Below are 15,080 nucleotides of genomic sequence, written 5' to 3' on the forward strand. Positions count from 1 at the left end.
CTAGGCTACCTTTGTCATGTTTTATAACATCATATCACCCTCAGAGGCCTGACAATGAATGAAAAAAGCTGAGAGCCCCTGTCTATCCTCTCAAAGCTTCTGGGCCCTCAGACAGATGAAAGTGACACAGCCAAGTTGTTCTAATGGAGGTTAAGCACCCGGCAATACCCAAGAACCATTCAAAACCTCCCCATCAGCATTGTGCATTTTTTAGTATTAAAAGTCCTTTTCTGTGGACCAGTGCTGCTTCATGTTGGGGGGGACATGAACTAATTAATGGACATAAATGACAGGTTGAAGCAGATTAACAATATGTTCTGATGCTTTTTTTAGTTTTATTTCAAAACTACTTATAACGAGTGAGAAGAAGAGGCAGGCAATGCCAAGGGGAAGTTCAGGAATACTGCATACTAGCTCACTTTGAGTACTGCTAATATGTCAAATAAGCTTTTTAAATAAAAGAGTGGAAGAAGAAACTGAAACTATGCCTGTCTCTCTCTCTCTCGTTTTCATTTAAAAATGGAAATGAAAATGAAAAAAGTGGTTTATTATGAAATGTATAAAGTGAGGTGATTGCAACATTGATTAGAGATGTAGTGGGATAAAATGTTGAGATTTTTGCTCTTAGATTGTTACTTTCCACCACTGGGGGTAGGCCCTAGGCTAGTCAGTAGTCTGATGTTTAAAATGTCAGATATGTATGCTAACCAAATCAACTCTATTCTGATGGTTTAAATAAAAACAATACCTGAGATAAATAACTGAAAATTTGGATAAATGTAACCCAGTTAAAAGTAAAGTTTTTTTTCTGTCCACTCATGTAGTTGCAGAGTCTTTGTCTTCCTGCAGAGGGCAGAAGTAAGCCGAAGCGTCTCCTTCATCCAAACAAAGAAGAAGAAAGCGACGTATTTCCGAGTTTATGCTGACGCGTCTCTCTTCCTCGTCTGTACCGACGTGTCAGTCCTCTTGTGTGCAGACCTGAGCAGAAGACGGACCGGGAACTCCGCAGACATGGCTCCAAAAGGCAGCAACAAACAGCAGTCGGAGGAAGACCTTCTCCTCCAGGACTTCAGCAGAAACCTTTCAGCAAAGTCTACCGCTCTGTTTTATGGAAATGCACTCATCGTCTCCGCCATCCCCATCTGTGAGTACAGGAGAGGCTAGCCGCTGCTAACCAGCTTAGCCAACACTTATTCATTGGAAGATGACAACGGGGAAAACTGAACGAAACATAAGACTTTCTAAGTAGCTACGTCGACCCATTGAGCCAACAATATATTTGAAATATGAGAGCAACGCAAAAATATTATATATAAAATAAAACTACTATAAACCAGAACGCAGTGATATGCTAATGCTACTCTGCTGTAACTGTATCTGTTGAGTCGAAAGTAATAGGAAGTTAAATTAGTTATTAGTCTTTGTTGTTATAACTAATTACTTAACAATAAATCTTGACTTTATTTTGTTCTTTGTTTAAGGGGAAAAACAGGTTTACAAAAGAGAACTTTGACATAATGCAGACTCACTGACTCAATTTTTCTTTTTTCCGACACCGCGATTGATTATGTCTCTCTAGGGCTGTTTTGGAGGATCTGGCACATGGACCTTGTCCAGTCTGCAGTTCTGTACGCTGTGATGACTCTGGTCAGCACATACCTGGTGGCCTTCGCCTACAAGAACGTCAAGTTTGTTCTCAAACACAAGTAAGTTGGGAAAGACGCTTTGTATGTGATTTGTATGCTTTACAACTAATGGTTTATTTTAAAAGAATAATGATGGGACTACGTACATTTACATATGCCATTTGGACACACAGGTTTGCAAATAAATAGATGACAGCATCTACAATCACTAGAAATGCTTCTTCTGATGATTAATTTCATAGTCACTTGACTATTTTGACTGATCTTGCAAAGGTTTTTAGTAATATCCTCTTTGCTTTGAATGGCTTTGAGATGGCTTCGAATCTAGTTAGATTACCTTTGCTTCTGACATGCATATAAAGCATGATGTCACTATAATATCAAAGCTATCAATTCTCTGTAAGGTGACTTTGTAACAATAGGTAGGTTACATATTGATTGCATAAATCACAATCGACATCTTTTGTTAGTCCTTGTCAGTTGGCAAGTTCAAGCTTTTATTCAGTATTGTCTAGTTTTATGTTTTTGTTTGTTTGTTTGTTTTTTTACTCTCTCACAAGTTGTCACTCTTTTCTCTTTATTCTTCAGAGTTGCCCAGAAACGTGAGGATGCTGTTTCCAAGGAGGTAACCAGGAAGTTGTCTGAGGCAGACAACCGAAGGATGTCCCGTAAAGAGAAAGACGAGAGGTGAGAGGTGCACTTTGGCTAGATATTTGCATGCAGAAAGCTTAAATATGGCGCTAGTGTCTGTCACTCTAATTACACAGCTATGTCTTAAGTATTCAAGACGGTTGATATTTTTTACTGTTTATTTCTGCCTTGGTTAGCGGTTCATTAAAGGCTGTTCATTCAGTGTGAGTGAAGCATCATAGGCTGTACTGTATTTTTAAAAGTGACGTTGGTCTTTTATCTGTCCAGGATCCTGTGGAAGAAGAATGAGGTTGCAGACTATGAGGCCACCACTTTCTCCATCTTCTACAACAACACTCTCTTCCTGGTGCTCGTCATCATTGCCTCTTTCTTCTTGCTCAAGAATTTTAACCCCACCGTGTATCCTTTCAACCATTTATTACTTGGCACAGATTACATTTGGGTCCAATCAGGTTAGATATAAAAAAAGTGTGGAAGTTTAAGTGTATTTTTCTTGTTGTTGCAAGTGAATTATAGTAGCAGTTTTAACAGCTCTAAAATTATAATATTTACATAAGGCTAATACTTGAGATAAATTGTAAATGAAAATTGAAAATCAGAAACTGAAGTGAAAGTGTTGTTGATGGGTTTAGTTCTAAATGCATGTGTTTTTGCCTTAATCCGGTTTTCTTGCAGAAACTACATTCTGTCCATCAGCGCTTCCTCAGGACTCATCGCTCTGCTGTCTACTGGCTCCAAGTAAAAGAGCAATAAAGAAATAGGGGGCTGGTTAATTGGGTGGGAAAGGGAGGGAGTGGGTTAAAGAAGGGTATACAATATATTGTTTTTTTAAGTTTGGGATGGGGTATAGGGGAATACTAATATCATTTCAGGTTCATGAAATTCATGATTAAATGCCTGGAAGGTGTTTCTCCAGGATTATATTCTGTCTTTTGTAACAAATAAAGAAACCAGACTCTGTTAATCTTGTCTTTGGATCAGTTTATTTCACAATCCTTTCAAGACACCCTCATAACCTCCTTCTAGTGTTTAATTAATAGTTGGTTCTCAGATATTTTCAGTAACCTAACAATTAAAATTGAGACAGTTTCCTTTATCAATGCATTTATTTATAGTCACACTCAGGTAGACTATTTACAGAGGAACCACTTATTTGGAGAAAATACGCATGTTTTGGATATAACCTCAACAAAAAAGTCCTTTCCATTCACTAAGTTACATGTTGTAGCAAACAACAATCATCTGTAGAATAGATTTCAATGTGTTATATGGTCATAACACTTTTAAAGTTTAACAGAAATAATTGGGTTATAATTTATGACACATTGCGGGACTTCTCATGTGATTTGCATCAAATTAATAGGCAAAATCACATACAGACTGATTACTCTTCTTTGTAATTGTATTGCTTGTTTTTACATCAAGAGAACAGTCCAAAGTGTTGCTTGTTGAAGCAAACGACTAGTTGAAGGAGCTGTTGTATGAGACTGCACCAGTAGAGCAAAAATAAAAAACCAAATATCTATCACTTCATGACTGAACTATTCCTAGGAAACCGTATCAGTAAAGGCAAAGATGAAACTACAGTAAGCCCTTACCATGCACTGTCACCTGCTGAATGGTAAGACTCAACGACAATTCAAGCAGTTGTGTAATTAGTTTTGAGTCAATTTCCATAAAGTTCTGTCTACAGAACCTGCGTTGTGAGAGACTTGCTGTTTTGTTTCCATAGGTTTTTTTTTTTGTCCAAAATGAAGTGATAGGTAGCATACAGTACAGTATACTGTAGTTTAGGCAATCTAATAATGCAAGAATCTGCATAAATATGGTTCTCACATGTTTATTTACAACAGCAATCAATCACCATTTAACAACTCATAATAAAAGATATCCCTGATTTTTTTGTTTTGTGTTGTTGTTTTGTTTTGTTTTTTGTAGCAGGACTCACGTCAAGGCACTCTAAGATGGAGAAGTCTCCACCAAACACCATCAGGCCAAAGTCCAGTATGCTCACTGATTCAAAGTGAAGGGCACCATGTTGACTTTCACGCAAACAGAAAATACCACTATTGTGTGTGATGTCACACATTTAACCAGTATGAGTTAAAGACATTGTTTTGTGCTGTACAACAGACATTCTGTGGAGCACGTATCATTGACTGTTTGCCCATTGCTGTTTTATATCGAACATATTTTTATAACAGTAGAGTCAAGAAGTGTATTTATTTTATAGCAAAAAAAAAAAACCCTTTCCGTAGATGTTTTTCTTTGTTAGGAAATGGATTGTTTTTGCATAACAATAATTAATGACTTTGTTGTTACCATTACCAACAAATCCATGCAAATAGTCATAAGAAAGTCACTTGTTGAAATAAACCATAAGCCAAATTATGATTTTTTATGTTTTGTTCCACTATAGCTGATTGAAATTGTCTGTGATTAAAATCTGGATGGTGTTTGTGCTACAACAAATCTGCACCGAGGAAAAGACAGTGACTCAGGTGAAACTTGGCCAATATTTCTGCTGTGACCTGGGATGGCTTGTTTTCCACATGAAGAAGAGCATGAAGAACTATGCATGGAGATGACAACTATGAACTGAGCTAAACCACCTGGCCAGAGTTAACGATTTAAAGATCTGGTCATTAAACAATGCAAAGCTCTTTATAATTTCTCCTGACACAAGCTTAATCTTTAAATAATGCCATAATAAATAAAATAATCTAACCTTACAATGCAAAAATAAAACTCATTAATCATTTCTCCTTATATAAAATATCATTCAGAAAACAGAAATTGATTCTGTGACAGTGTAAAGTCATGCTCAAAGAGGAGGGAGATGAGGAGTGGACTGCACCACAGTAACTGATGCAGTGACACTGCAGAAGAGCATCAAAATAACCCTATTTACACCTTATTTATATATATATTAGACTTACAGTACAGTGAAGTTCTCTTATGCAAGAAAGACTTCCTCAGGTTTTGCGTATGTTACAAGGTATGCCATAACATTTTATTTACATGTAACATCTTTTAAACAAAAAAAAATTTCAAAGTGTTAAAATAAAGCCATATTTATGGACTACTCTAAAATAAATACAAAGTCTTTGAGAGATCCAAATATTTCACCCAAATGTCACTAAGCCATTAGAAAGCAGTTTCTGCAGTTATAAGGACCATCTTGAAGGTTTTAATCATTTTATTAGATAGATTTATTTTATGCTATCTGCAAATCTGCAAGGTTCATTGATTCAATCAGCGATGCAGGATTCAGGCAGGAAAAGAGGAAAGTATGTCCTTGGGGAACGCAAAGCTTTCTGTCTCTCGTCCATGATTCAAAAAGACCACTAGGGGATGTCATGCTTCACTTTCACTCCTAACAGACCCCAAAACGTAGTGATACTGAAAGTCCCATAAACCTCTGCTTCGCAGGGGTTCACAGACAGTAAATGAGCTCATAGGATTTATGATCAGCCTCTATTTTGTTGTTTAATTGTGTGCTTTTTTAGAAAGCCACAGTATAGCAGGGAAACATGCATCTGTTGGTTAATATGCTCAGGGTGGGCAGCCTATACTAAATCCTACTCTAAGTACTGTAGTAAATGTGGTACTGGACACAATTTGAAAGTTAAATCAGGCTAGAAACAGGCTTGTTGAGGCCTATGTTTGTCAGTAAGTATGAGCAGGTCACTACTGAACCTCATTATTCATTGGAAAATATCCAATGCACCTGGACAATTTATGTCACAACATGTACCTTTGAAACAGAAGGTGAGATCAGTGACCTTATATGGTTATTGTGTTTGCTGCACGGCATAGCAATTAAAGCACTGACTGACTGACTGAGGTTGTTGGTCAAACTGAAACTTCTCTCTGTCCCCTTTATATTGATGTATTCCGCTGTGGTACAGTCAGTCATATAAATAAAATATGTGGTAAATCTTTTATCCTCAAAATTAATTTGTTGTGGGTGGAAGTGTGGACATATTTGAGTGGGAAGGTCAATACCTAATGGAGCAGCCTGAACAACTACTATCCAGATGCCCTTGAACAAGGCACTTTCACTTAAATAGTCCTGCAGTGTGTCTCTGTGTTCATCTACAAGCTGTGAGTGCAAACTGGCATGTCCCTAAAAATGAGAAGTTGGAGTTGCATGCCTTGTCGTGTAGTTCAATAATTTTAAGTTTCATTTTATAATTTATAAGTGAGGGACAGGAGTGAAAGGAACGACAATGTTCTGAAATCCAACATGGGCTGGACTGTAGAGTTATATCTGAATAGACCAGTTCTGAACAGTGTAACAACTTGTTGAGGAGCACAAAGTTTTATTTTACTGAAATAGACTAAGTTGCATTTGAGGCTGCAAAAAGCTGTGTTTGTTAAGCATCAGTTGGCTGCACCTGAGATGAACCTGGAGCAGGGCGAGTCTGAAACACAGATGTAACACTGGGCTGAACCCGTTCCAGGCAGATGTGGACTGAAGTTAAAACTGAGTGGGGCCCAAGGAGAGAGCCATGGACTTCCATGGTAGCAGTATGGTTAAGGTCAAGTAGGTAGGTAGGCCTACAGTTGACTTTTTGGAAGTCCAACAGCCTGATCTAAGAGCGGTAATCCCTCTTACTGTATGGTTTGTTTCCCAGGATGTGGTCGATTTCAGACACAATATGAGAGGTCATCTTAGGGAGGACCTATGGGACAATAGAACAAAACTGAATATGCCAGAAATCTAGGAGATGCAACACATAGGGGAAAAGAGAAGAATTCAAAAAAACGAATGTTTTAGCAAATCCTAGGCAGGAATTTGATCTGGAAATCAATAGAACTGGAGCACAGTGGAGGATACAGCTGGAGAAACAGGTAAAAACAGCTGTGAGTCATATGTGTTTCAACACGTTCCCACCTGTATGGCCCCGAGATTCTCTGTGAGCTGCTCAGGGTTGGATGTTCCCAAAAGGACTGAGCTCACTCCTTCATTTCTTAGACACCATGCTGGAGAGAAACAGACACTGACATTCACAAAATGCCCACTTGATGGTGCATGGTCTCTTATTATCGTAACACAAAACAAAGCTGAGCAAGTCTTGGCCTTTCTGTAATTTATCACAGGTAGAGTGTTAAAAGACAAATACATTTTGTTTATGTTATGCTCAGCTATTTTATCTGAGCACAAAAATGCAACCAGATATAAAAGTTCTCTATGTTCCCTGTGTCAGTAGGAAAACAGAGGGGAAGTCAAATTCATTCATTCAAGGCAAATAATAGGAAGGTATATTGTGCTATGGGTAACGTGAATTCAGTCAAGTCTGGTCCGACAGCCCGGAGCAGTTACGATTTCAAAGCCCTGCTTTAGGTTTTGCTGTCATAGGATTTGGTATGAGAAAGTGCAGACAGGCAGAGAAATCTTACCCACAGCCAGCTGAGGCAGAGTGCAGCCCAGCTTTTCTGCAATGTGGTTGAGCTCTTTCAGCTTGGCTTGTTGCTTCCTTCCATCCTCACTAACTATTTTCTCCTTCAACCACTGATATGACTGTTGGGACAGAGCAAGACTGAATGAGCAAATCAGGAAGGAAAATAAATGGAGAATGTGAGTAGGATATCTGGGGGAACGTATATATGTAATTAGACGACCTGGGAATAAGAGAGGAAAAGGGCAACAGGTGGAGAAGTGATGTAATTGAAGACAGAAAAGTAAAGGAGAAGTCAAGGTGGGTGGGGGTGGTGGTGCTGACCAACAGTGAGCACTCCAGACTTCTTATATAATGGAAAAAAATCCTTTTTTTTTCAGGGCCAGAGAAATACAGATTGAGATCAATTTCAACAATTCAACTTAAATGCTGGGTCTGATTACTTTTCTAACTTTTCTACACACAGCAGATCCACACCTTGCTTTACAAGAGTAGTCAGATTGTGAAAAGGCAGAATTTTTTTTATTTTTAATATCCCAAATTTGGAATGAAGCTTTACTCTCTGTGCTAGCCGATCTGAGATCTACTCACATTTTACCGGACTGTATTTTAAGGAACTACATGTGTTTGTCACAGTTGGGAGGTTGATATCTGCTAAATATTTTCCATCTTGCTGCACTGTTCATACTTTGGCATGGCCTCATAGGTTTATCTAAAATCAAATCAGGATGTGATTTCTTACTCGAGTGTCCTGCTTAAGGCTCAGTGCACCTGCGGTTTACTATTAGGATACAAGTTACAGTTTCAGACATGAGAAATAAGATTTGTTGACAATTGGACTATTTTATAGGAACTATTTTCCAGTGGCTAACTAAAAAGCAAATGGGTAAATTTCGAAAAGTAAAAAAAGTGCTTTTCGTTCATATCTCAGTGATCAGTGATAAAAATCTCATTCAAGCTAATTACATATAGGTTTCCTAGAACAAGTGAAACAAGAACAAGTGAATCAGGTAGAGTGATAATTTCTACACGTTACAACAAGCATAAACAGATGGAGCAGATCCTTTATGTCCCGGCCCAACGTCTCATTTGTCTCATCATGTCTGCACAAACAGATTTTTACTCAGATTCACATTTTATTTTGGGAACAGAGCAAGTTACCTTCGGGTTCTGTACATAAATGAAATCACTCAGGTTGCCTACCTTCATGGAAGCCCTGGAAGATTCAGGTATGCCATTTTCATACTTTCCTGTGATGATGCCGCATGCCAGTGGTGACCAAGTCATCGCCCCGACTCCTGTCGCCATGGAGACCATAGGAAGTTAAACAGGAAGAGTTTTAGTAAGATGCGTCAAAGAAAGAGCTGTGAGAAAATGTGTGATTTAAAAAGTAAAAAGACAGACTGCAGACAATGACAGAAGCTATTTATCTGATTCATTCATTACTATTCTAATCCTTTACAACAAACTGAGTAGGGGAATGTTCTAATCATGGATGACTGTGATAACGTTTTCTCGCCCTAGTGGATAGAAAAGTGGCATTTCATCATTAGTTTTCACAATTCTCACACAGCCTCACAAAAACAAAACAAAACAAAACAAAAATACTTGCCTATCTTGTGGTAAAGTTCAGGGAGTTGCACTTCTACTTTCTCCCTCTGAAAGAGATGATACTCTGCCTGCTCACACACCGGAGGGATCAGATTAAACTGTCTTGCTACTGAATATGCTTCCTGGTGATGAAGAGGGAATAGAGAAATAATGTGAGGTTGTGTGATGTTAGATCTCACTAGCACCATAACCTGTCTCTTGTGTATTATGAATTGTAAGGAAAAAAACAGGAAAAGATATGATGATGATGACGATCTAAAGGATGCCGTTAGTGTTGTACAATGCACAGCTCACAGTGAGTAAAGTAAGATCAGTATTCTATTTCACAACTGTTTGAATTATCATGCTTTGCTTATAATTACACACACACACACACACACACACACACACACACACACACACACACACACACACACACACACACACACATACACACACACACAAACACACACACACACACACACACACACACACACACACACACAAACACACACACACACACACACACACACAAGGTGCTTGTTGCTTCTTTAACCAATCTTATAGTGTAGGTTTCCTGCTGGGCCACACACGTCAGGATGAGACAGCAGTAGGAGGGTGATTCTATTCAGTGTAACCCAAGGATAATGTCAGTGCCATCAGTCAACTTACAAATAACAAGTTGCCCTTCTGTGCTGCAACCCATGACATGTGCCTCTAGCCTATGTGTGCAACGTGTGTTTGTGCAGCCGTGTGTGTGTGTGTGTTTGAATACTGTACTGCTTCCTTGTCACGTACTCTGAGAAGCCGTGTTTACCGCCCCTTCATTATTGACGCTATCTAAATTACACGCCTTTCATCTGGGCTTGTGTTCTACAAAAATATCTGCTCTCTTTCACTGTGATCACAGAGAGAGGATGTCAACACATCACGCTATGCATAGAGGGAAAGGGTGATGAGGAGAGCAGAGAGCTAGAGACAAAATAGGTGTTAGACGTTGACTTTGCATGCGCAATGTGTCCAAGATGGCGCGAGATAATAAGCTGGTAAAAGTGAATCCTATTGGTGTTAAGACTTGCTATTCATAGGTGCATCTTTGATGAAAGTTTGTTTTATGGCTCACCATAACAATAAATCAACAAGTCCTTTAAATACAAATTAAAGCCCATCAACCCGATTTGGTAAAGCACTGCTTGTTTCATTTCTATTATCCACCTCAGTCGGCTATGGAATGTAATCCACCAAGACGGCATGAAACTGTCCCCCGACACTGTACGAAATAACTATAATTTTATTTCTCACTTCTGGCTTGCTGAGGCAAACTGTTCACAACAACCCAATAATAAGCGATTGGTTGACTATCAACTGTATTATTTACTCTTATTGTGCTCCATAAGTGTTGCTGAGAAAGAAATGAGCTTTGCTTGGTTCAGAAGTTTTTTTTTAAATTTACTAAATAAATAAATGATCACTTCAAAATTGGCTTTGCTTTTTATTTTATTCTAAATCACAATCAAAAAACATAAAAAGCTTCTTGCACATTACCATAATCTCCATGGCTGTCCACCGAGACGTCCCCCAGTACATTGCCATGCCCTGGTTGATCACGTAAGTCATGGCCCGAACAATTTCTAGATATACACCAAACATTATATCAGTCAACTGTATCAACATTTAACAATTAGTAGTTGTTTGTTTTTCTATACAGCAGTAGTGATGTTAAAAATAAATATGTCTTCTTGACATTCCTTAAAATAAATGATTGAAACCATAAAACAGAAAAAATAAGAAAGAAGACATTTATGATTGGGGTTGCCACCATAAAGACAGTCAGAAAGTGCAGAAAATGGCAATTAAAAAGCAATTGAAGGAGATCAAACTTTTCTTTGTAGACACATCTCAACTCCTCAACTCCAGCATCTCCTACTTGCTGACGGCTCACCAACCATCCCTAAAGACTCCCGGGACAAAACTAACAAGCTCACATACTAAAGCCCCTCTCATCACATTCAAGCCGCTGCATTTTTAATGATGCAATTAGCTCCAACACTTCTGACTGCATAAGCCAAGGGCAGTCAGGGCCGACAAAAACTCAGATTAGGACTGTCATTAAGGTTATTCAGCATCAGCCTTCGCTTACTCCAATTATATTGCCATCGTTCACTGTGGCAGAACCCTTGAATGTCCCTCTGCATAACTGGTTCTTGGCAAGAAAGCAAAATACAAGGACAAGGAGGCTGGAAATTACAGTGGCAGAGAAGAAAGGGTTCACAAAGAAGAAGCTGCCGTAAAGGACAAATTAAGGAGTAGATAAGCACAATAATGTATAATTAGGAAGAACTAAAAAGCAGGTTTTCATTTCCATTCTGTTTGGTGAGTGAAAGTTAACAACCTGAAACCCAGATGCCTTGCTTAATACCACCCTGCCAAAGGAAATAACACAGTATGGAGACAAGTACACAATTCTGCCCCTGTCCTATCTCTCATTACTACTTCCCTCAATTTTCGGTCAATATAAGAATAGAGAGAAGAAGGACTGTAAAACAAATTTGAAGAAACGAGGGCAGTAGATCTGAAGAAATTAAATAGGAAGTGCACAGTAAGTGCAGATGGTAGAGAAACGAAAGCTGACTCTGCAAGACATTGGAAATCTATAAAGAGGCACAAGATGAGTAAAATTGGAAATCAACGTATTTGTGTGTGTGCAGTATCCTACACAGCTACAGTAAATTATGAAAATAGATTTTCCTTTGTTTGCTTTGTATCTCTGGCAATATCCCTTAATGTTATTTAAGTAAACTCTGCATAATGATAAACTGTCGTTTCAGAAATACTATGGCATAATAGTTTGTACTATTAGTCATATGATCAAAAGCAAAACACAGAAATGGGAATTTTATTTGCATTAAAGAGATTTTGCAGGTGCAAATTTCTCTTGTTCAGCTTATGTGCATGTAGCTTACAGAGACAGCCTTGAAGGGCCTATTTACGTACATTTAATAAAGCCAAATGAAAAATAAGAACAGAGATACAAACAAGAGAAAAAGCCAGCGCTTAATTCAGAGCATCCAGACTGATTAATTCTAAGTACAGTTTAATGAGACATTGTGAGGGAACCCACAGTTAATTGGCTATACCTGAAGAATGCAAACACATGCAATACTTTAATCATCACTAATGAGGAACCGATACACTACTAGTAAAAAACTGCTTGAGTGAATTATGCCTCCATTTGGCTGAACAGCACAGCATGTACAGGCGCAAAACTGGAACCCAAAGGAATATAAAATGACATAACCAGTTACTCTGAAAGATCTTCTCTGTCAAAGACACCACACACGCACTGATGTGTTTGTGAATTTCAAACCATAAGTTTCAGGCTGAGGTGTCCTGTGGATTTTGATGTGCCCAATAAAGCATATTGCCTTATATAAACGCATAGAAGTCTATGTACAGTTGTTATTTAAGTGTATTCCTCATACTTAAGTCACATACTCAATAACAGTGCATAGAAAAATATAGACCAGAAGAAGCTGAGATTAACCTGAAGATAACTGAAAGCTTCTATGCAAAGTACAAAGAGAAAAAACTGTTTCATCTAATATAAAGGTCACAGGAGAAAATCGGAAATTTATGTAGCTTCCTTCTAAAATGTAATGGATGATGATTGAATTCACTGCTTCAATCCGTTATCCTAGCTGACTGATCAATAGTGCTCCATCCATAGGCAAGAAAAAGTGAATGGCCCTGAAATACCTCTGCCAGGAATATTAGAGTTGCTGTTCACACTTTGCAAGACTAAAGTTTTGATTTGAAAATAAAGTCGTGTCTCTTCCTGCTTTCATTTCCCCTGCACCTTTTTATTAAAGTTTAATGAAAGTCTGACAAAAATTCCATAAATTCCACATCAGTTTATTAAAAAAGATGTTTTATATGTTTATATATAAATATATGCCTTATATATACGTGTATATATATATATATATATATATATATATATATATATATATATATATATATATATATATATATATATATATATATATATATATATATATATATATATATATATATATATATTTAAAAAGACCGACCATTTAACAGGCATGTTTAAAAGCCATGTCTCTTTTATATTTTTCATATTTGTGCCAGAAACAGCCATGGTTCTGATATTTATAATCTTGACATAAAGCCAAATTTTCCACCACAATACCAACAGCTCACTATGCACTGCCTCATTTGAATGTGGCATCTGGGCAGGGTGCACTCTGTTTCTGTCTTTGTCGGAGTTGCCAGAAAAACAAGGCCCCTTGTAGAATCATTACTCCTTGCTAAACAAATGTTTTGATTAGTCACTTAGGAATAATGCTGAAAGCTGACTGGCCAACTCACCCTCCATGGGAGTGTTGCCGTCGGGGCGATTGGCAAAAACAACATCGACATACTCCAACTGCATCCTTTGTAGAGAGCCCTTCAAACCTGAGAGACATGGAGACATGCAAAGGTTTAAATAATAGAAAGTGACTGAACTGAGTATGAAGGACTGTGTCAAAGAAGGTTTGTTGTAAGTCAAACCTGTGTGTTTCTGTATCTTACCTTCAATAATATGTTTCCTTGACAGTCCTCTCTCTGTCTCTGCTCTGTTGGGACAAAACATATATTACTATAAATCTGGGCATGTGTTTGTAACTGTTTTTAGTGTTCAGGTCACTTCTGCATCTTCAAATATGAAATAAAATGAAATGATAAAGCTCACGCGTGATTTCTCAGAAAACTCTGCAGCACCAGTAAATGACTTCAACAACATGTAAACTTTCTGGTACTTAATAAATTATCTGTGGTAATACTTCAAAAGTAATAGCTTTTTGACCACATCTTGGTGACAAAATACATGAGATCAGAATGTGCACAGGCTGTTTGCAGTAACTGGGTCAGCACAGTCTCAACTGTTCGGCACCAGTATGGATCCAAACTTTGGATGGGAGAAATGTAGGGCTGCATCTTCCCTACAGGAATGCTCAGGAACAGAGAGAATAACTTTATCCTTATCACCAGACCCAGCTGGCCAGTCTCTGCCAGGGAGCCTGTGTGTGTGTGTGTGTGTGTGTGTGTGTGTGTGTGTGTCTGTGTGTGTGTGTGTAGGTGTGTTTGTGTGTGTGTGTGCAATGTATAACACATTTCTTTATCCGCTCCCTCTCTTTACAGACTCAGCAGAGAAGCAGGTTGTTCCCTATTGGTTGTTACCGTATGTGACATGATGTTGCTTAGAGTAGTAACAGAGAAAAAAACATATATACAAAAAAAATTGTGAAGGGAAGGTTTTGTTGTCTTTGAAGTGGAGCTACAGTTTTTATATTCTGGATGTAGCAAGGACATAAGGACCTAAACTGTCTGTATATGTGTTCTCTCTTGGCTTTTTGTTTGTGCCACTCTTGTCCATCACTCCTCTCAGTCTTCTTTATTTAAATATTTGTAATAATTACTCTGTGTGACTCATTTGTTTTTATGTAATGTCATTCTGCATACAGTCTGTGTAATGTCTTCCAACAAACAAATTCATCTCAGTGACTTCCTGAAGCTAACTACTCACAACATATGGAAATAAGAGTTGAGAGAGTTTTGCACTTACTTTCCTCCCCAGTAGAGTTTGGTTGTAATGACCAAGCTGGATCGCCTGAGAAAGTGTAGAGACAAATAAAGACAGACAAAAAAGCGGAACATAATGTGATACGTGTTTTATTGCAGTGGCTCAGTGTACTGTATTCTCTTATTTAGACATAAAGTGTCT

The 15,080-nt window shown here is 38.0% G+C and overlaps 2 protein-coding genes across 6 annotated transcripts in view; one reads left to right on the plus strand and one right to left on the minus strand.

The window, feature by feature from the left end:
* The first annotated feature begins 925 nt into the window (after window positions 1-925).
* On the plus strand, window positions 926-3,261 carry ssr3 (signal sequence receptor, gamma). Its single transcript, XM_067507664.1, has 5 exons — window positions 926-1,144; window positions 1,580-1,706; window positions 2,235-2,333; window positions 2,565-2,696; window positions 2,973-3,261. The coding sequence occupies exons 1-5, from the start codon at window positions 1,012-1,014 to the stop codon at window positions 3,037-3,039; spliced, it is 558 nt and encodes a 185-aa protein (XP_067363765.1). The 5' UTR covers window positions 926-1,011; the 3' UTR covers window positions 3,040-3,261.
* kcnab1a (potassium voltage-gated channel subfamily A regulatory beta subunit 1a) overlaps window positions 3,262-15,080 on the minus strand; it is an 87,362-nt gene continuing 75,543 nt past the window's right edge. For all 5 annotated transcript variants that reach the window (XM_067507660.1, XM_067507661.1, XM_067507659.1 and 2 more), the window contains 9 exons: window positions 14,922-14,966; window positions 13,889-13,932; window positions 13,685-13,771; window positions 10,838-10,923; window positions 9,315-9,435; window positions 8,906-9,000; window positions 7,704-7,824; window positions 7,198-7,286; window positions 3,262-6,985 (listed from right to left, as the gene is read on the minus strand). In XM_067507660.1, coding sequence (XP_067363761.1) covers window positions 6,896-6,985; window positions 7,198-7,286; window positions 7,704-7,824; window positions 8,906-9,000; window positions 9,315-9,435; window positions 10,838-10,923; window positions 13,685-13,771; window positions 13,889-13,932; window positions 14,922-14,966 — 778 coding nt within the window. In that variant the 3' untranslated portion in view covers window positions 3,262-6,895. The remainder of the gene's footprint in view (window positions 6,986-7,197; window positions 7,287-7,703; window positions 7,825-8,905; window positions 9,001-9,314; window positions 9,436-10,837; window positions 10,924-13,684; window positions 13,772-13,888; window positions 13,933-14,921; window positions 14,967-15,080) is intronic.

Source organism: Channa argus, chromosome 6, assembly GCF_033026475.1.
Source record: "Channa argus isolate prfri chromosome 6, Channa argus male v1.0, whole genome shotgun sequence".
NCBI classification, from domain to species: Eukaryota; Metazoa; Chordata; class Actinopteri; order Anabantiformes; family Channidae; genus Channa; species Channa argus.